Below are 22,766 nucleotides of genomic sequence, written 5' to 3' on the forward strand. Positions count from 1 at the left end.
ATTAAGGGAGAATCTTCTCAAATGTTTATAAAATTAATTTTGCATAAATGCTTAAATTGTTCACATTTGTTCACTGAGTTTGTACTTTATCATTGTGATTCTGTATTTTAATATCAGTCACTATGCTCAGGTACTCCACTACAGTGTTCAGTTGTGTTAGGGTCAGAGAGCCCTGCATGTCGCTTTGTGCTTGTGTCTGTATTCCAATGGGTGATGTAGTTTTGTTAATTTCTCTCTCTCTCTCTCTCTCTCTCTCTCTCTCTCTCTCTCTCTCTCTCTCTCTGTAGGATTGTATTAGTGTGAATCTGTAGGAGGAGATAAAGAGATAAAAATGGCGGCTGCAAGAAACAGTAAGTTAAACTTCCAGAACCTACAAAAGGTTTTACTGTGAACATCATTAAATAATATTCAATCAGAGAGTTTATTTTTATTGTGGAGACACACGAGACACAACTATTAGTGTGTGTGTGTGTGTGTGTGTGTGTGTGTGTGTGTGTGTGTGTGTTTCTACACAGAGTTCATACTCTTTGGACCCTATAACAGAGAAGAACGCCATGAGCCTGGCTCTGCGGTCACTCTCTCCTGTCACCTGTCACCTGAAATCAGTGCTGTTGCCATGGAGATCAGGTGGTTTATGGAGACGGACTGTGTTTGTCTCTATAAGAACATGCAGGTGACAGAGGGGAGGGGCTACGAGGGCAGAGTGAGTCTGTTCACTCAGGAGCTGCAGAGAGGAAATGTCTCCTTACAGATCAGAGACTTCAGATGGTCAGATGAAGGAGATTATCTGTGTCAGGTCAGCAATGGAGACACAACAGAGGAGTGTGCAGTAAGAGTGTGTAAGTATTCCAGAAATTCACTCTACATAAACTCATCATCATCCTCAGCGTCTCAGAATAAAAGACGAAAAGACAGAAATGAGAAACACAGATGTTCAGAATGGTGTTGTGTTCAGATAAAGGAGGTAAAACATACAGAGGATAAATGATGTTAATGTGGAGTGAAGGACAGATGGAGCATTTCAGTAGAATAAACAGTGGTTGCATTCCTTTCTGGAGGCAGCTGCCTAATTAGTCACTGCCTTCAAAAGTAGTTCTTTTGTTCGGCAGCATTTTAACTGAAAATGAACCTTAATAGGCGTTGCATTGGGGCGCTTTTCAGAACCGTGGTATGTTATAGGCTGTTTTAAGAGGTTGCATCTGCGATTACATGCTCGGCTTGTTGCCCTAATATGACAGATAATTTTGACTGCTACTTTGTGAATCCCAATCTTCCAATCTAACACTCCATAAATTCACATCCTCACCTTCCATTCCCGTGACAAAGTGTTCGCAATCAGTTGTGTGATGCTAGTGCAGCTATGAGCCACTCTGGTACAGACCTCGGTTCTCTCTCCTAAATACCCCTCGGCCGTCTGCCTGCTCCTTCTGCAGTTACAGTCCAGTCCACATCCAATTGAAATCCATTTTCATCATACCTGCTGCTCTGGCTAGCGAGCTTTCGGTCTAGGATCTCAATTTCCCTGGCCACGCGCAGTCTCTTTTAAAATTCTGCCAGCTCCAACAGGGCTGCAGTGCTTTAAGCCTCGACAGCTCACATTCCTCTGCTCCTGCCCTTGCCCTTCACAAACGTCGTCCAAACTGCACCCTTCTCTGGACCGCAACGATGCGCCAGTGCGCCCTGACATACGAATCGCATCTCCCATGCTGATGTATTCGACTCTGTCTCGGCTTCGGGCGGAGGTAAACACACCTGCTCTTTGCTGCCATTGTTTTACCTTCAGTTTGCGTGGCTGCACAGACCACATGACAACCACACTGTTCATGTGTCAGTTTCTCTGCTTCCTACCTACTGCGCTAGTTTTATTCTGCTGTGTATGTTTGTTTTTTTTTTTCTTTCTCATCCCACTTCCACCCATTTTCAACCCTACCCTTCTCTTTATCATCTCTCCCCTTCCCTTTCTCATCCAACCTCCTCCCTTTATCATCCAACACCTTTCCCTTTATCATCCTTCCCCTCCCTTATCATCCCTCCACTTCCCTCATTATTCCAGCCTCTCTCTCTCTCTCTCTCTCTCATCCTCTCACCCCTTTCATCCTGCAACCCCCCTTCCACCCCTTAGATCCCTCTACCTCAAGCCTCCATCCAATCTCAGCTCCATCTCAACTAGGCTCCATCTCGAATCAGCTCCTGCAACCCAGCTCTGCAGCTCCTTTCTGGCTCTTCATGGCTCCCATTCTGGCTCCATCTCAAGTTCAACTCCTTCTGGTTCAGCTCTGATGTGTCTCGGCTCTGCAACTTATTTCTGTCTCAACTCTGCTTCATATTGGATCAGCCCTGTCTCAGATCAGCTCCAGTGCAACCAGCTCTGTGACTCATGTCTGACTAAACTCTGCTCCATATTGGATCAGCTCCACTGCAAACAGCTCTGCTACTCATTTCTGACTCACCTTTGCTCTGTCTTGGATCAGCCAAAATGACTAGAGGCCAGTAGGCCAAACCCCTGTAGTCATGAAAGTCTTTGAATGCCTGGTCCTAGCCCACCCTAAGGATGTTACAAATCTACAGAGCTAACACATCTGTTGACGACACAGTCAACTTGCCCCTGCAATTCATACTACAGCATCTCGACAGATCTTGGGCCATATTACAGAAACTTCCTATCTTTTTGTCTTAACTTAAGATTTGATAGGTGAAGATAACATTTTTCAGAAATTTGTATTACAGAAGCAAATCATATATTCATTTATGAATGTTATCTTTTCTTACAGCATCTTATCTCAAGTTGGGAAATTTTAATCTACTCAATCAAAGTCGACAATTAACCATCATGTCTGTTACCTAGCAACTGACCACACATGACACAGCTGAAACATATCAAAATAATCAAGTTAGTTAGCCAGACAGCTAGCTGCTGTTACTGATGTAAAAAAATTGAAGTTTACAATATTATGACAGTGTTTTGTTCTGTTTATCAGAGCATCTCCGCTTCCCGGTTTCATGTTTCAGTTTTAGCTGACCGTGCTAATGTTTTTCCTCCTAAGAAACATCATCATGTTCAGCTGTGTCTCATTATTCACTGACATTGTTGTATTATTTTATCTAACGAGTTTTCATCAACGTTAACACACAAAGGTAATAAGTGTGGTCGTGTGTGCAGTGTCTGGGATTTTAAAATTCAGTCAAACCACCGTTTTCAATGTAAATAAATGTAACGTCATTATGTTTCTGTCATTCTGTTTTTTATCTGAAGTTAGGATAATATTATGAACTTAAGAATGGTTGTTCTGTAATAGCTACTGTCCTAAATTCATTCCTAACTGAAGTTGTCATGGTGACTAAACAGATAAGATAAGATTTCAGTGTTAAGAAGTTTCTGTATATGGGCTCTAGAACCTACACTAGAGTTCTCTGTCTGAGCTGTCTGTGCAAGATCCCATCTGCTGGTGGATTGTGGATTCCTGACAAACTGGAGACAGCAGGCATGGCTAGGAAAACACACATCAGACATGTACTGCTTAACAAGCAACATTAACACCCACAACAGCAATGGCTCTGTGGTTTCCACCGTGGAGTCACTCAAGTTCCTGGGCACCACCATATCCAGGGACCTGAAGTGGGAGAGGAATGCTGTCTCCATAGCCAAGAGATCACAGCAGAGAATGTTCATTCTGAGATTGCTGAAGAAAGTTAACCTGCACCAAAGTCAGCTGATCCATATCTACACAACGACCATTGAGTCTGATCCCACATCATCCACAACCATTTGGTTTGGTTCTTCCACCTCACAAGAACGTGTCAAACTCCAGCACATAATTAGGACAGAGATGAGGATCATTGAATGTCGTCTGCCAACATTTCAGGACATCTACAACAGCAGGTGATGAAGTGCACGGGCAAAATTACAGCTGACCCCTCTCATCCTGGACATCACGTCTTCCAGCCACTTCCCTCTGCTAGAAGATTCAGGGCCATCTAAACCAGCACAACCAGACATAATAACAGCTTTTTCCCCAGAGCTGTAGGACTCATTATCTACAGTAGACACCTAGCACTTTAAACTTAAACTAAACCAAACAAACCTCCCTGTCTGTATTACAGTAACTCCTCTGTAACATGATGTTTATTTGGACAACTGTCCAATGTTTTTACAATTTATTTTTACAAATAAATTGTAAAAAACATTCATATTCTGTAATATTTGTAAATAATAGTTTTTATAATATATTTATAGTCTACTCAGGTCTACTCAGACCTGCATATGTACAGACATTCATGTCTCATGATCATGCACAGATATCCACACATCTCTTTAGTTCCTTTGAAATGGCTCTTTTTATTCTTTATTCTTTCTCCTATTTATTGTATTTAATTTTTTTCCTTACTTGTTAATAGTTTGTGTGCTGTTTAGTATGTTACATGTCATACATGTGTGCACTCAACAAGACAAATGCTTGGTGAAATAAAGTGATTCTGATTCTGATATGTGTGGATATGAAAAACCTGAACAAGATACTTCAAATGGTGGATGTCCCAGCTGTTAGAGAGTTTCAATGAATGATCTGCCGTGATGAAATTCTTGTCTTTGGGCAGGACAAAATGGAGCATGACCAGCATCCACGTTGTGCGTTGAAGAAGATTCAGTCTGTGTGAATTTGGCAAGAGTGCCTTTTGTTGGACACAGAGCCACAGTGAATGGTCTTGAGCAGACAAAACAAAGTGAGAAAGTGAAAAACCTTATAAGTGCTTGTGATGCGGTGAGTTTCACACACCATCACAAGCCCTGATGCAGGCTAGAGACTGGAAGTGTAACCATTAGAGTTATGGACATTTAAGTAATGTAAAAGGTTACTTACCTGAATTCTTTTGATGTGCGTCCTTTAGGGGATGTCGGCGAGAGCTGTGGCTCCTCTTATCCTAGTCAGGCGGATCCACCGACGTAGGGAGGGGGGGTCCACTCTCATGCAGGTCCTGTAAAGGAAAGGAAAGATGTTAGAGGAATTGTGATTTTTCTATTTAATATTTGTATATATTTACCGCTAATATCATGGGTTGCCACCAGGTGTATGTTGCTGTACAGTACGTGTTGTGTGTGTGTGTGTGTGTGTATTAGTTATGTACCCCGCGATTGGGTTTGGTGTAGGCCGGGGCGGAGCTTAGAATACAAGAGCTCCGGGCCAGCTGTTCAGAGGGGTCTCACCTGTACTCACTACTAGCCGCCCGTGTAGTTAAGAGTCAGTGTGTTTGTAGATGTGTATGGAGTTCCAGCCCCACAGCTGGTACTCAACCCCATTTGTAAATAGTGTATATATTGTGTTTTATTTCCGTTTGTACAGTGTTTTGTTTATTTGTTTATGTCTGTCGCTCAATAAACTCACTTCTTGCAACTTGGAGTAATCGCGTTAGTAAGCGCCGGCCCACCCACACAGACCTTAACACGAAGCCCACGTAAAGCCGAAATCCTCCATCTGGGGGCTATCACCATCTAACAGTGCTGACTTACTGTTTCCTGTGCCACACAGTGGAATCTGACACATACAGACAATTGTGTCATCTCTGTCAGTGACAGAGGCCCACTTCAAACAGATACAAGAGGCCCAAGCGGCAGATGAAACCTACTAAGCAATGAAACACCATTGTTTATCTAGCTGGCCAGAGAAACATTCTATTCACAAAGAACTCATGCCCTTTTTGTAAGTTAGAGCTTCTTCTAAAAGGAGACTTTTCGATTCTAGCTCCTGTGCAGAAAGAAATCCATCTCAGACACGTGAGGGCCACCAGGCATTTCTAAATGCTCATCATTCTGTAGGTGGCTGGGCCTTTCATCTCAAATTCATCAGATGGCTGAAAGCTGTTATGCTGCAAACAATATTGAGTGCCCCACTGTGAGCTGCTACTGCCTACCTCAGTTTCAGTGTGTCCATGGCATTAAGTAGGTCTGGATTTGTTAGAATGCAAAAAGAAAACCTACTTGCACATTATTGATTATTTCTCCACATAGCTTCAGGTGGCACATCTCACATCTTCAGAGGTAACACTATGGGCGATCAAGGACACCTTTGCATGTCATGGCATCCCTGAGGAGGTTGTCTCTAATAATGGACTTCAGTTTGTGTCAGAGACCTTCCAACAGTTTGCAAAACGTTATACACACCAAAAGCAGCCTGCATCCTCAAGCAAAAGAGGAAGCAGAGTGTGTCGTCTGGAGCATAAAACGACTATGGGCTAAGAACACTTTACAAAGACTAGAACAAAGCTTTTCCGGTTTATAGAGCCACACCTTTGGAGCAGGGCTTCTCTCTCTCCCAGCTGCTCAAGGGGGAAATTCTTTTACACTACATTACCCCAAATCCCTGGAGAGCTGACCCTTGAGTGGCCTAGCCTGTTGGAGTTCCAGAAAAGCGATTAAGAGGGGTGAGAGTGCCAGGCAATTAACTACAAAGGCTACAATAGTTCTCATCCTTGGAAGCACATGTATGGCTCTGTCATAGGACCAGCTCATACACCAAGATCTTAATTGGTAGAGACAGGGAGAGGGACACTTAGGAGAAACAGCGTCTCTGTCCTACTGGATTTATCATTTCCTCTGAAAGACTTTCTAGTAGACTGTACTTCTAAACAGAATGATATCTGTACATTATTCCTGTTTCATTCAGTGAGGAAAACAATAAAAATGTACGCGTTCCCCCAGGAAAGATATTTTGAGTTAGAAAAGTCATAACAGTTAAGAACATATACACAGAATAAAAGTTCATATGAGGTATTGCTTAGCTAAAAGGGAGAGGTGTCTTGGTAGTTACCACAGTACCCAGAGGGACCAGTGAATGTTTTGTACATGCTTATATGCTTATGTATATTCTTTTGTCCTGTATGATGTCCACTCCTACCAGGACCCATGTCTGACCATTTGTTGTAACTACAATATTTCAAGCTGAAATTCATGTCTTCATGTGTAAAATACAAACAAATCAAAATTTGTTAAAGTAAATAATGAATTGTAAATTAAATATAATTTAAAGTATAAATTATCATATAAATTAATAGGAAATCTTGTCCATAAAATAAAAGTAATAAAATACAGAAGTCTGGGAAATATTTCAATTTTAAAGAAAGTGCATTTTATTAAACACTTATTATCATTTTAACCATTACTTATAATAATTAATTTTATCATTCATATTTTAAAGTTTATTAATATCAGCACAATATTTTTGTAATATTTAAAAACCATTTTAATCATCACATCATGGATTTTCATGAAAAGCATTCAAGCAAAAAGTTTAATTTATTATTGAAATCAATCAAAGTTTAGTTTAACTCTAAATCAGTTTAGTTCAGTTCTAAATCACCTTAAATGTTGAGTTCTTCTTACAGAATCACTGAAATGTCAAACAGTGTAAAAGTTGATTTGAAGTGTGTTGAGTTTGAATTATAAATATTGCTTTTGTTCATCTGTGAATATTATTTAATATTTAATGTTTCATTCAATATTTATCAGAGTTGAATTAAAGCAGGAAAAGTATGAAGTATTTTGTTTTTAGGCTGAACTGACAAACTATTTTTACAGTGCATAAATGCAACACTGAGAATAATATTTCACTTTAAATCAACTAGTTTCATATTACTACATTATTTAAAATGATTTTTTAGCTTCCTTCATTTCTATCAGAGATATGAATTATTAATTTCTATACAATTTCTCTCTTTTTTTAAGCTGTAGACCTAACATGGATCAAAATGGTCTTCATAACTTAAAATCCGTTTCTAGTATGAGAACTTATTTCTCTTTTTTCCTCAAGAAGGACAGTTATGTCTGATTAATGCAATAATTTAATGATTAATTATTAATTAAAACATGACATGTGCTGTGACTCCTTCATTGTTTATTAATATTTGAACATGAGCTTTTTAATTATACACACAATATAAAACAGTAAAACAGTAAATAGAAAACACTAAATGTACAGATTCATCTTTATGACGCGCCAGAAAGTCTGTGTTCTTTTTGAGGGCTGACATACTTGATGTCTTGTTGTTGGGGGTCTATTATGTTCAGAATTTCTTACTGTGATATAAACAGTGTCTCCAGTGCAGTCAGTGCAGGATGTTAATGATAGAGGAAGGTGAGCCAAATCAGAGAGAAACTCATTCAAATCTTACTTTAATCTATTTAAATTAAATAGATTAAACAGAATAATTTCTATAAGGGTTGAGTTTCTGCTGTAGGTTCACACTTAACTGTTTAGCTGAACGTCTTCATGGAGTTGTACTGAAAGCACTGAGTGACAGTTCAGTAGTGAAGGATGAAGAACTACAGTACAGATGAGAAAAGGAGATTCTGATAAGGAGATAAAGAGTTAAAAAGACTGAAATATTATAACTGTAAAGTGTTTCTCCATGGAGATTTGACTAACTTTGTGTTTCTTCTGTTTTATTTCACAGCATCATGGGTAAGTAAATAACTCTGTTTACTTATTTCTCTGCTGATTTTTATACTCTTATCACATGAACTACATTCTTATCACATGAACAAAGTCTCTGATCTCAGAATGAAAGCTTTTGTCTTCATCTCTCTCCTTCCTTCCCACAATGCTCCTGTGCATAATCCCACTGCACTGCAGAAATGTAGAGACAGTGAAGTTCACTGATGAGAAAAAGACACAACAAATAAAGCAGTCTGGCTCTGTTGGGAGTGATGTCACTGTTCTTATGTGATGATGGATATTTGAGTCGTTCATCATCAGTACATCATTATCATTAGAGTGTCTCTCATTACTGTAGTTTTCCTCTCCTCCATTACTGATCTGTCAGTAATGAGCCCATCTGAGTACTATCCAAACTCCTGACCCTCACTGCCTCTGTGCACAATTTAGTAGATACAGTAGTGAAACTTAAAGTGACTGGAGGGGCTTTTTAAGAGGACAGATCACTCTCACTCTCTCTGACTCATACAGTAACACAACTTTTTTCTGAAATATGCGACATAAGATAACATGAACACCAATGCATTCATATACTAACCACAGTTGTGATTGACTCTGTATTAGTGACTGTTTTACCTATGACCTTAAGAAGTGAACAGTAGTTAATATCAGTACAATCTGACCAGCATGATAAGCAAATGTATTTATTTGCTAAATATTTTAATAATTTATTTGTCAGTTTATTGAAACATGAAATGCATGACCTGAAGAATGAAATGTTCAAGCTGTTTTATTCACTTCTACAGTCTGTAAAGAGTTTAAATGACAAAATTACTTACTAATTAGTTTCTCCTCTCCAGGATAAACCATATTTCTGTGTCTGGCAGGTGAGAACACTTATTAATAAACTTCATTAACTTCTGTCAAATGTGCAGCAAGAATTATTCCTGTTATAAAATCCTGCTGTAACTCTCTGCTTTAATCACTTCGTCCACCTGAGTTTAAATAGTTCAGTCAGCTACAATCAGCAGAGTCTCTACTGTTAGTAATATCGTCTCTCAGTGATTCATACTGACACCAACCATCATCACATCTTCAGTCTGTTTTATTCTCTTCTACAGAGTAACAGAGAATGGACAGAAGAGGAGAGAAAGAAAATGAAGGAATCTGTTCTGCTGACCGGTGAGTTCTAAAAGAGATAAACAGGAAAACACAATGACAGCTAAGTGTGCTCAATTTTCATTTTATAATGTGGACAGATAAAAAAAAAACATCTCAGGTTTTTAATCATAATGAAAAAGATCACTTATTAATAATTATAGAATGCAGAGTTATTAGACTATTTCCTCTCTTATTCACTGTGATTAACTGGTTTTCATATAAATCATTCAGATCTCTCTGCTACAGTTTTAGAGATTCTTGTCATCGTGCTGTTCTGGTAAAGACAGACTGTAAAGGATGTGATGGTTTTGGACTTTGTGGATCTTCTTTCAGTCATTTTGGGTCATTGTGCTTGTCATGTCTGATTAAAAGCATCTGATTGCTCACTTTCCACTAAATTTCCAGATGTGTCTCATCACAACGCTTATTATCACAAACTACATAGAATTCAATGCAAACTGAGTTATTCTTAAGTGTAAGACTGAAGGGAAAGTCTGGAGGGGTTTCAGTGGGTTAAGAACTTCCTATACTGTAAATATGTTTAATGAGGTAGACAGATATTGTAGAGACAGTTTTGCACGCAAAAAAAAGTAAAATTGTGAAAACACAGAAAAACAGCTTCCCAAAAATGAATCAGCTTCAAGAAAAGACTTTCTGAATGAACCAAAACTCAGCTTAGCTAAACGCTCTGTTTCACCAAGTTATCTACAATAACAGGATTGCTCACATATTGATTATGATGAAGACCGCAAATGATGAAATGATGAATATATATATGAATCAATGTGGTGCTCAGGTGGGTTTTGAATGTTTCCCACAGAGTTCTCAGAAGAAGCCAAACTTCATAAAGATAAAGAGAGCATTTCAATGGAGAGAAACGTACAGCTGATGGAGAAAGAAAAACAAATTCAAGAGGAAGAAAAACTTCTGACAATAAACACAGAGACACTTCAGATGAAGGAAAAGATGCTGGAAGAGAAGGATAGACTTCTCAGAGAGACAAAAGAAAAACTGGAACAAATGACCAAAGAGACTCAGATACAGCTTAAAGATAAAGACTCACAACTGGAGAATCAGATCAAACTGCTGAGAGAGAAAGAGACTCTACTGGAGGTCACAGTGAAAGAGGTGGAAAGCAGTAAAAAGCAGCTGGAGACTCTGAGAAAGGAACTGCAGGACAAGAGCAGCAAACTACAGGAGATGATGATCCTACTGGAACAACAGAAAAACTGAACTCACCGTCAGCAGAAAGAGTTAGAAGAGAAAGAACAACAACCTGAAACACACAGGTAAGAATTTAAGACACAGACTGATTGTAAAATATCTGACTGATAAATTAATATTCTGTCTTTATCATTTCAGCACAACAGAATTCAGACCTACAGACTGAAACTGAAACACTGACAACTCTCATTTCATCACAGACGACTGGTGAGTTTCAGGTTTAACCACAGTAACCTCAGTCTTTATGATCTTTAGAAAATATTATGATCAAATAATCACATTAATACATTCATCACCATTAATTCATCTCTCCCATTAATTAGCAAGTGAGGTTTTCTGACTCTACTTCTTCTCACTGATCTTTATCAGACTTTCCTAATGGGAAGATACAGTCTAGACATTGTTGATGTTTTAGTACTGACTAATAAACAGAAGTCTTTGATATCACTGTGCTGAAAATATGTGATCCCATGGGGGTGACGGTGGGTGGGGCAGGGGAGCATTTCACAAAGCAGGATTTTTCAATTAGCCTGAAAACCAAAAACACGCCAGTCCAATCGGAGAAGAGCTGAGCAACAATCCTATTGGACAAGCCACAACCTTTGGCTTAAGTTTTCTAGCTTACTGAGAAAACCTTCTTTGTGAAATACCATCCAAGCCAACTGTGAACTCAAAATGATGATTTCTTACAGATTTAACTGTGAAGGCTAAACAACTTGAAGAGAAAACAACCATTATAACAGAGAGAGACACACAGCTAATGGAGAGAGAAAAACAAGTGGAGGAGAAAGACAGACTTCTGACAGAAAAGACAATAACACTTCAGATGAAGGAGAAGATTTTAGAAGAGAAAGACAAACTTCTCACAGAGACACAAGATGAACTGAGACAAACAACAAAGACATTAGAGAATCATAGAATACAAATGGAAGAAATGGAGAAAAGACTTGAGGAGAAAGAAGAAGATTTAAAAGAGAGAAAACAAGAACTGAAAGATAACACGATTATAAAAGAACATTTAGAGATTATTGATAAGAGAGATTCATTATTAAAGGAAACTAATGAAAGATTAGAAAGTGTTAATAAACAGCTTAAAGATAAAGACTCACAACTGGAGAATCAGATCAAACTGCTGAGAGAGAAAGAGACTCTACTGGAGATCACAGTGAAAGAGGTGGAAAGCAGTAAAAAGCAGCTGGAGACTCTGAGAAAGGAACTGCAGGACAAGAGCAGCAAACTACAGGAGATGATGATCCTACTGGAACAACAGAAAACTGAAGTGAGTGAAAAAGACAAACAGCTTGAAGAGAAGGAGAGACTTTTAAGTGAGAGAAACACACAGCTAATGGAAAGAGACAAGCAGGTTGAGGAGAAAGACAGACTTCTAGAGGAGAGAAACAAGCAGCTGCAGGAGAGAACAGATCCAGACTCAGCAGCTCCAGCCAGGAGGAGACATAGCAAAGACAAACCTCCAATCAGTAAGTAAATACTAAGGTTGCATGAAGATGCTTGAAATATTTTAAAATCTAAATGTGCACTGTGCTGTGAAAATGCTATGATATAATCACATACTATAGATGTCTAACAACATAGAATGCAGCTATATATTCCACAAAAACATAAGCTGTAATATAAATAAAAAAAAAACAAACCTGTCCATCATGTTCCAATATGTAGTTGTGTAAGAGTTTGAGAACAGCAAAACATTAAACAGCAAAATGTTAAACTATAATACATAAGTAAATAAATAAATATATAGATACATTTTTGTCCATTAACTTCTGATTTCATCTGACAGCCATTAGAAATAAGTGAGTGTTTCTCTATATAAAGATCGAGAAGAACTGAATTACATTCTGGAGAAGAACGTTCTTCACAAGTTACCTTGCAAAAATGGGGAAACTCACAAGAACCTGAGAACAGAGAACATAAGTATTACAGTTTGAGATGCTGTGTACTCAGTGTTTCCACCACACAGTTCTCTGAGCTCAGCTGTTTCACCAGCACTAATAATAATTAGTCAACAAGCTCAGAATGTAATACAAGAAATCTAAAAACACTACAATACAAATGATTCAAATGATAGCAGCCATGACGATGGCGTCACTGTCGTTTAAATGTCCACGAGCCAACAGCAGAAAAACTGTGAATTTATAAGTAAATTTATAGAACTGCAAGGTATGAAACAAATCTGAGTAAAAGTTACTGCAGTAACTCTTCTCCTAAAGGAAAAGTAGCTGAGCTGCTGTGCTGATCCAGAGGAGAGCCACGCTGAGGAGAAAGAGAGGCTACTCACTATAATAACACTTATATTCAGTTATGACTTACTGTGGTTCCCTTTGCTGTGCCAGATACAAGCTAATGTGTTCTAAAAATAGCCATTTAATCATTCCAAATAAATAATTTAGCTAATACAACCAATACAATGAGAATGTGTGACTTAATTTAAAAAAATATAGAATAAAAAACTGGAATTTTAATTACAATTAAAAATTAAACTTCTTTTCAGTGATTAGTAGTTGATGCCACTAAATTAGAAGTTCATGACAAGATGGAGGCACCCGAGGTGAAAAAATAGTCAACAACATAATCTCCTTTTGCTGGTTGTTCTGTTTCATAGTGAGTGGAGAGACTCCAGAATCTGCAGCACCACTCAGGAGAAGAAACAGTCTGCAGGGAAGTCCTCCACATAGTAAATGATTTCACTTTCATATAATATCTTAAATATTTGTTTAAATATAATAATCACCATCACACAGTGAGAAATGAAATGCCTCATTCTTGTTGATTTGCAGTGAGTGGAGAATCCTCTAGTTCAGCCTCTCCAGAGTCAGTTCCTGTAGCAGAGCTCAGGCTGGTGCTGCTGGGGAGGACTGGATGTGGGAAGAGAGCAGCAGGAAACACCATCCTGGGCAGAGAGGAGAGGAGCCAGGCTGGAGCGTCTATAGTGAGGCAGCAGAGTGAGAGCAGACAGGGGGAGGTGGCTGGGAGGCAGGTGACTGTGGTGGACACTCCTGACTGGTTCTGTCCTGGACTCTCTCTGGAGGAGCTGAGACAGGACGTGGGACTCTGTGTCCATCTGTCTACCCCAGGACCCCACGCCTTCCTCCTAGTCATACCAGTGAAGCAGTCTACAGGAGAGGAGAGAAGCATGCTGGAGAAAATGGAGGAGATCTTTGGAGAGAGATGTTGGAGGAACACCATGATCCTTTTCACTGTTACTGATGAAGTCCAAGAGAAGAACATTGAAGAGTTTATCCAGTCAGGAAACCAGGAGGTCCAGAGACTTGTAGAGAAATGTGGGAACAGGTTTCACTGTCTCAGCATTAAGGAGAGTGGAGATGGTTCTCAAACCTCAGAGCTGCTGGAGAAGATAGATAAGATGGTGGAAGGAAACAGAGAGAAATTCTACAGCAGTGAGATCTACCTGGAGACAGAATCTCAGATCAGAGAGATGGAGAAAAGAATTGTGAGAGAAAAAGAGGAGATAAGAGAGAAACAAGAAAGAGAAACTAGAGAGAAACTGGAGAGATGTGTACAGGAGACTTTAATGAAGTTTGAGGAATTAACAGCTAAATATCAGGTACAAATAAATCAGCATGAAGAGCGAATAACTAAACTTGAGAAAGAGTTAAAAGAGGAAAGAGATGATCAGAAAAAGATACAGCTGAAGAGACAGCTAGAAAGAGAGATTCAGCAGAGGAAGGAGGTTCAGCTTGAGCTAGAAAGAGTGAGAGAAGAGACTGAAAAAGAGAGGAGAGAGATGGAGGAGAGACACAGACAGGAGATGGAGGAGATCAGGGAGACGTATGAAGGAGAAGCCAGAATGGAGGCAGAGAGGAACCTCATGAAGATCATCCTGCCTGAACTCCAGAGAAATATTTTAATATCAAAGTCAAAGATGCAGGAAGAGTTCAGGAGGCAGATGGAGGAGAAGGACAGAGAGTTGAAGACACTGGTGCAGAGAGTGGGAGCACTTAGTAGCCTGTTACAGGTGGAGGTCCATAAGTACATTGGAAATCAGTAAGATCAATATGCTGAAAAAGCTCCTGTATTGCTGAACATACAGACTGGATAGAAAGAGCTTGGTGGGTTTAAGCACTGTTTGTTATTGTAATATTACTGATGTGATGCTTTCTGTACAGACAGTCTTTTTTTTATTTATGCTCTTATATCTTTTTTAGAGATACACTCTACCATTAACTCATATCAGTGATACTGATGCGAAGGTGTTAGTGGTTTTGTGAAAGATGAGAACTTCAGTATCTTGTATAGTCTGTGTGACAGATACCGTACATTACTGTGACTTACTTTTGAATTAGTGATTTGTAAACAAAATGTCCTGCAGAATCAGTCCTGGACCTCACTACTTCTGACTCCATTCAGCAGGTCATTCAGCAGGTCATTCATTTTGCACCTTCGTGACTGCAGAATCACCTTAATGACTCATCAGCTACCATGAACTGAAACACTAAAGCAAAGAGTGGATCCAGTGCTGGTTTCATTGTATTAATGTGCTGAACACTGATCAGGCTGGTGATTGTGTTTCTCACTGCAACCTTTTGTAAGCTTTGCACTTTCAAACTAATTGGTGCTCTTCCCCAATGTGTAGTGTTATAGTTTTAAAAATAATGGTTTATACACTTGGTATTCATAAACAAGCAGTACCTGTTTATTGTTGTGCATACCATAGTTTTCAGGTATTTAATAAAATAAGCTAATACGTTTTAAATTAAAACAATAATTTCTTTACAGAATTTGTACTAGGAAAAATGTATATTTGGCTAACTGGACTGGACATGTACCATGAAGTACAATTAATGAAACTATGAATGATACCACAAATAAAAACAGTGAAAATAACCAATAATACATACTGACAATGAGGCACAGATATACCACATTCTGCTAATGAATTAGGGTAAAAAAACACAAATACACAAAGACTGGCGCTTAAACGCAGTGACTGAATGAAGATTTAAGTGAAAGTAGTTGCTGCTTCTTCCGCTCTGGACGCTAAAGTGGAGAGTCGTGTGTGAGATTAGTGGAGAGTTTAAACTCGGTCTTATTATTATGGATCTGCTATTATAGAGAAAAGTGTGTGTGTGTGTATGTGTGTGTGTGTGTGCGTGTGTGTGTGTGTGTGCGTGTGTGTGTGTGTGTGCGTGTGTGTGTGCGTGTGTGTGTGTGTGTGCGTGTGTGTGTGTGTGTGCGTGTGTGTGTGTGTGTGTGTGTTTCCACACAGATGAGTTTAAACTCATTGGACCCCATAAAAATGGAGAGTATCAGTCTCCCTCTGTGGTTACTCTCTCCTGTCACCTGTCTCCTGAAATCAGTGCTGTTACCATGGAGATCAGGTGGTTTAAGGAGGTGTTTGTCTCTATAAGAACAGGCAGGTGACAGAGGGGAGGGGCTACAAGGGCAGAGTGAGTCTGTTCACTCAGGAGCTGCAGAGAGGAAACATCTCCTTACAGATCAGAGACTGTAGACGGAGGACGGAGATTATCTGTGTCAGGTCATCAGTGGAGACACAACAGAGGAGTGTACAGTAGAAATGAGGGACGGTAAGTAATCCAGAAGTTCACTCTACACAAACTCATCATCATCATCAGCGTCTCAGAATATAGAGATGAAGAGACAGAAATGAGAAACACAGATGTTCAGAATGGTGTTGTGTTCAGACAAAGGAGGTAAAACATACAGAGGATAAATGATGTTAATGTGGAGTAAACACACATATGGTCACACTTAGGGGCAGTGTAGCATGTCCAGGCCTGACTGCATGTCACTGGACCTTGGTAGGAAACTGGAGCACCCGGAAGAAACCCACACACAAATGGGGAGAACATACAAACACAGAAAGGACCCTGGCCCTTCTTGATGTGATTCGCTATCCACAGCCCCAATGTGCTGCCCTTTAACACACACATTACGAATTAATTATTAAAATATGATATTTAATATATGACGTCACACGGGATGTCCACTCCCGCCAGGAGATGAAGGTCCAGCAACCAGTCTGACTGTTCGATGTGACCACAATATTTCAAACTGAAATCCGTGTCTTTGTTACATACAAACAAACTAATCAAGACCAAATTAAAATATAAATGACCTATTTACATCTTCATAGAGTTGTACTGAAAGCATTGAGTGACAGTTCAGTAGTCAAGGATGAAGAACTACAGTACAGATGAGAAAAGGAGATTCTGATATGGAGATTGAAGACTGAAATATTATAACTGTAAAAGTGTTTCTCATGGAGATTTGACTAACTTTGTGTTTCATTCTGTTTTTATTCCACAGTACGGTGGGTGAGTAAATAACTATGTTTACTTCTTTCTCTGCTGGTTATACTCTTATCACATCAACTACAAAGCAAAGCAAATCAAATCACGTTTATTGTCACCTCACATTACACAGTTGTGAAGGTGAGTGAAAATCTCAGTTATGAAGCCCTCTTCTCTTCTTACAGTGCCTTGAAAAAGTATTCATACCCCTTGAACTTTTCCATATTTTATAACTACAGCTGTTCTGTGAAGGCCTCAGAGGTTTGTTAGAGAACATTAGTGATGAAACAGCATCATGAAAACCAAGGAACACAACAGACAGGTCAGGGATAAAGTTGTGGAGAAGTGTAAAGCAGGGTTTGGTTCTAAAAAAAATGCTATGAATATCTCACAGAACACTGTTCAATCCATCATCCGAAAATGGAAGGAGTATGGTACAACTGCAAACCTACCAAGACATGGCTGTCCACCTAAACTGACAGCCCAGGCAAGGAGAGCACTAATTAGAGAAGCAGCCAAGAGGCCCATGGTCACTCTGGAGGAGCTGCAGAGATCCACTGCTCAGGTGGGAGAATCTGTCCACAGGACAACTATTAGTCGTGTGCTCCCAAATCTAGCCTTTATGGAAGCGTGGCAAGAAGAAAGCCATTTTTGAAAGCAAACCATAAGAAGTCCTGTTTGCAGTTTGCCACAAGCCATGTAGGGGACACAGCAAACATGTGGAAGAAGGTGCTCTGATCAGATGAAACCAAAGTTGAACTTTTGGCCTAAATGCAAAATGCTATGTGTGGCGGAAAACTAGCACCGCACATCACCCTGAACACACCATCCTCACCATGAAACATGGTGGTGGCAGCATCATGCTGTGGGGATGCTTCTCTTCAGCAGGGACAGGGAAGCTGGTCACAATTGATGGGAAGATGGATGGAGCTAAATACAGGGCAATCCTGGAGGAAAACCTGCAAAAGACTTGATACTAGGATGGAGGTTCACCTTCCATCAGGACAACCACCCTAAACATGCAGCCAGAGCTACAATGGAATGGTTTAGATCAAAACATATTCATGTGTTAGAATGGTCCAGACAAAGTCCAGGCCTAAATTCCATTGAGAATCTGTGGCAAGACTTGAAAATTGCTGTTCACAGACGCTCTCCATCCAATCTGACTGAGCTTGAGCTATTTTGCAAAGAAGAATGGGCAAAAATTTCAGCCTCTAGATGTGCAAAGCTGGTGGAGACATACCCCAAAAGACTTTCAGCTGTAATTGCAGTGAAAGGTGGTCCTACAAAGTATACAAAGTACATCTAATTTTCTAATTTTCTTTTCACAATTACTTGCTACTTTGTGTTGGTCTATCACATAAAATACATTTAAGTTGGTGAGTGTAACATGAAAAAATGTGGAAAAGTTCAATGTATACACATATATATATATATATATATAAACATAAACACAATATTTACATTATTACACAATAGAATTGCACTTTTCTATTTCCAGTGTATATATAAGATATGAAAACTATGATACGTACAATTGTACACATTTCCATATGTGCAGTTCCTGAGTCTGAGGTAGCTAAAAAAATGAGATGCAGGGTACACAGGGGATAGAATACTGATATAGAAGGCTTCTAGATTATACAAGATATGAATAAAGAATGAACAAAATGTCAGTCTATATATGTGAATATATATGTGAATGCTAGATTAAAGCAAATTCAATACAGACATATAATATTGAGTTTCAGGTAAATTTCACATGATGAACAAAGTCTCTGATCTCAGAATGAAAGCTTTTGACTTCATCTCCCTCCTTCCTTCCCACAATGCTCCTGTGCATAATCCCACTGCACTGCAGAAATGTAGAGACAGTGAAGTTCACTGATGAGAAAAAGACACAACAAATAAAAGCAGTCTGGCTCTGTTGGGAGTGATGTCACTGTTCTTATGTGATGATGGAATATTTGAGTCGTTCATCATCAGTACATCATCATCATTAGAATGTCTCTCAACAATAAAATGGCTTTTGTTTTACAAAAACAATAACTGTAAAAAATTACTAAAATAATTTATTTACAATATATGAAACTCAAATATAAGCCAGTCTGAGTTCATCTCATTAGGAAATGACAGAATCTCAGGTGTAATAATGAACAGAAGGCTGTAATGTGAGTGAGAAGCTCTGAAAGCTCTAGAGAGAAGCAGTTGGGCTGCTAGCAGAGAAGGTGGAAAATGGAATATTGGAAGCAGCTGAACCAGAATATTAATCTACTTAGAGTTATTTTAATAATCAAAACAGACAGATTCATAAACATAACTAATGATTTATAATACAATACTGTAGGAAAATAAGTAGAAAGACAGAGAGAGATACAGAAAGAGAGAGAGGACATAGACAAACAATAACAGTAGCAAATGTAATACTGAAACAAAAGTATCAAATTCTAAAATGTAGCGCTGTCAGTCTGTCCAGATCCTCATAAAGAAAACAAAGCCCCCCAAACAACAGAACAGCATCATCTACATTCAGTGATTTGTTACATTTCCAGCTTTCAACTTATTTAAATTTAATAATTCATTATGATTCCATGCATAAAAACTTCACACTATATTATTCCCTTCACAGTGGCATTCAGAGACAGGAGCACTGAGAGGTGAGTATAATTCAGTGTGTAATGCTTTTATTGTGATGTGCTGATTGTTGATGAAGAATGTTTGTGTTGTAAAGACTGAATGTATTTATCTGTACTGTGTGTTCAGAGTGTTCAGCTGAACATCATCAGCAGAGAGAGTTACTAACACACACTTCAGCTCTGTATGTATCACTATAGTGTAGAGCTCACAGCAGCCTGAGATGACTGAACAACATTAATAACACTGTTACCTCATTCACACACAGTCACACACACACACATACACACACACACACACACACACTCACACACATCTGATCTACACACTGATACTGACAAATTACAAAGTGAAGCTCACACTGATTATCTGAAAAACTTCACTGAATTTGTGATTTTTATTAAAAGTGCTTTTTGATGGTAATATTTAGAGATTCTATACAACATCTGGAGTTCTTTAGAGCTACTGCACAACATCAGCATCCTACTATAGAAAATGGATGTGTAACTTCTTGTCTCATCTACTTTCAATGTTTTCAAAGTTCTTACTTTCTCTCTAATCAGAGTCTCCCCAAATTGATGAAGTCTTTATTTATCAGGTGAGCATTATTCTAAATAGACCACATTTCTTGAATCAACTGTCACTGTATGGCTTTAAAGAAATCTATGAATATAAACATGGTGTTAAATTTAGTCATTGTGTTAATATTGATCAGTGTTCTGTATGGGTCGTATTCAGAGTTGAGTTACGTGTGCATAGCAAGAAGATAATATTGATAATACAGTTGTACTTTTGGGGTGGGGTTAATAATAGGAATCAGTTATCTACTATTCAGACCCCGATCTGTTTCTCTTGTCCAATGTCCACTCCTACCAGGATCTTTATTAAGTCCAGTGCCCCTGTCTCACCATTAGCTGTTACCACAAGATTTCAAACTGAATGGAATGCTCTAGACAGTTACATATACAGTTACATATGCATTGGGAAAAAGTCAGGATGGGGCCACTGAAGGTCACCAGGTTTAATTAACTCAAAAAGGCTATGAAGCAAATGGCATTACAATTTTAAGTTGGCCTGATTTTTTACAGTGCATTATATTCTTACATTATTATAAGGGTGAGATTCTCCAGACTTAATAGAAACAAAATTATCAGTTATTTATAGATCTAGAAGGCAGATTAATCTCAGTATTCTACTAAAGATAAATTGTAGTGGACTGTGAATATTTTTGTCACGTTTGTGATGCTTAACACTTAACTAAGCCACTGTGTGTGGGTGAGTGAGAGTGTGAAACTGTTCTCTGCTTCTTCTTTTGTGAGCTTTGTGTTCTCTGATTACTGCAACTTTCCTGTTTGGACTACATTGCGAAATGTCCACATGTGACTTCTGTGAACTGTTACCAGAGAGCCACAGTCATGCAGTCTCCAGTCTTATGCTGCACACTTCATTTGGATGCAGCTAATGATGTTCCCTTTTTAAGCTATGTGTGTTGCAATGTTTTCTGAGGGTGTGCAACATGTTTAAAAGTACAACTATGCTACTGCTTCCATTGTTATACTGTTGTGTCACTGTTGGCTGTTAGCAGCATATGCAGAATTACATGTGAGCCTTGTGTACTTCCTTGCTATAAAATTGGCTATAAAACAGTTGTTATTAGAAAGAACTGAGTAGTGTCTTGGATACATTTGACATTTGAAGGTTTGAGGTAGCTGCTTAGCAAAGTGTATAAGAACTGAAAAAAAAAATGCTTATAAAGTACAAAAGCAGACTTTGATGAAAAAGACATTGAGTCCTTGGACACTAACAGAAAATTACTACACATGTAATCATTTATTTCTCAGCGCTGACAATGTGTTATACTGTAACCCTATACATCATACAATAAATACATTTGTTGTTGGTTAACAGAAAAGTCCCTTTCCGGAGTCAGTGCGAGTTCTGGTGATTCCCTGGTTGAAGGTTCTAGCTCAGCATCTGTATAGACCACTTATGATGAACATGTGAGTGCACTGGTGCCAATTCCATAGTACAAAGTGGTCTATTGGCAGATTAAGATATAAAAATTATTATCATGATGTTTACCAAAACTTATATTACAGTTTATATCACAATCTTGTATTTAAAAACATGACATGTATAGGATCGAGAAGCATGTAGCGTTAGGAACATTATACATTTTGGGGACTTCCACAGACCAGCCTGTTAGATTTGCAATGTTGGTGCCAGTGGTGGTGTATATTCACCTTTATTGAACAGTGGTGTACTTTGAGCTTAACACTACTTTTGGCAGCTCTTCCTGAAATATGAATGTTTAAACCTTTTAAGACATTTAAGTAACATATTTGTTTACTTTATGTACAATTTTCCAAAAAAATCTGATTGCCGAAGAGGGCAGTTACTTTTTATACATCATTTTTGTTAATGTTAATGTTGCATTAAATTAGTTGGATGATCTGAAACATGTAAATATGACAAATTAGCAAAAAAAAGAATAAAAAAAAAAATCACTTCACTGTATACAAACGCAATTCCAGCTCCAACTTTCAACTTTGTTGCTTTTTATGTACTCATTCTGAAATTGATGCCTGCAACATAGTCCAAAAAGGTTGAGAGAGGAGCAATTTAAGACTAAAAATATTTTGAAATGTTCAAAAGAAAATCTTAAACAGGTGATGCAATTATGCTTGGTCATTAAAAGAGCATCCAAGTAGGCCTAGTTCTTTGCAAGGATGGCTTAAGGCTCACCACATTGGCAAAAATGTATCAGCAACAGTTAAAATAAATTTCCTCAGCCAGGGTCTGCAAGGATTTTAGGTATTTCACCCTCTGCAGTGCATAATATCATCAAAAGTTTCAGGAAATCCAGAGAAACCTCTGGATTTCCTTAAACAGGCTGGAAACCACAAATAAATGTCTGTGACCTTCAATCCCCCAGATGGCACTGCATTAAAAACAACATTTTTCTGTGGTTGATATCACCGCATGGGCTCGGGAATACTTTGACAAACCATTGTCAAAAAACACTGTTCATTGC

General features: G+C 38.6%; 1 protein-coding gene across 4 annotated transcripts; it reads left to right on the forward strand.

Annotated features, from left to right (window-relative positions):
• The first annotated feature begins 277 nt into the window (after positions 1-277).
• LOC118803377 (calponin homology domain-containing protein DDB_G0272472-like) lies at positions 278-15,540 on the forward strand. Of its 4 annotated transcripts, XM_036563874.1 has the most exons (9): positions 278-350; positions 516-839; positions 8,443-8,450; positions 9,284-9,310; positions 9,545-9,605; positions 10,405-10,760; positions 12,178-12,286; positions 13,429-13,500; positions 13,604-15,540. In XM_036563874.1, the coding sequence occupies exons 1-9, from the start codon at positions 332-334 to the stop codon at positions 14,833-14,835; spliced, it is 2,208 nt and encodes a 735-aa protein (XP_036419767.1). In that variant the 5' UTR covers positions 278-331; the 3' UTR covers positions 14,836-15,540. The 4 variants fall into 4 exon arrangements, with proteins under 4 accessions (XP_036419767.1, XP_036419768.1, XP_036419770.1 ...); XM_036563875.1 differs by lacking the exon at positions 9,284-9,310; XM_036563877.1 differs by lacking the exons at positions 278-350; positions 516-839; positions 8,443-8,450; ... (1 more) ...; positions 9,545-9,605; positions 10,405-10,760 and adding exons at positions 10,867-10,873; positions 10,947-11,015; positions 11,501-12,030.
• The last annotated feature ends 7,226 nt before the right edge of the window (positions 15,541-22,766 follow it).

Source organism: Colossoma macropomum, unplaced genomic scaffold, assembly GCF_904425465.1.
Source record: "Colossoma macropomum unplaced genomic scaffold, Colossoma_macropomum, whole genome shotgun sequence".
In the NCBI taxonomy this organism is placed as follows: Eukaryota; Metazoa; Chordata; class Actinopteri; order Characiformes; family Serrasalmidae; genus Colossoma; species Colossoma macropomum.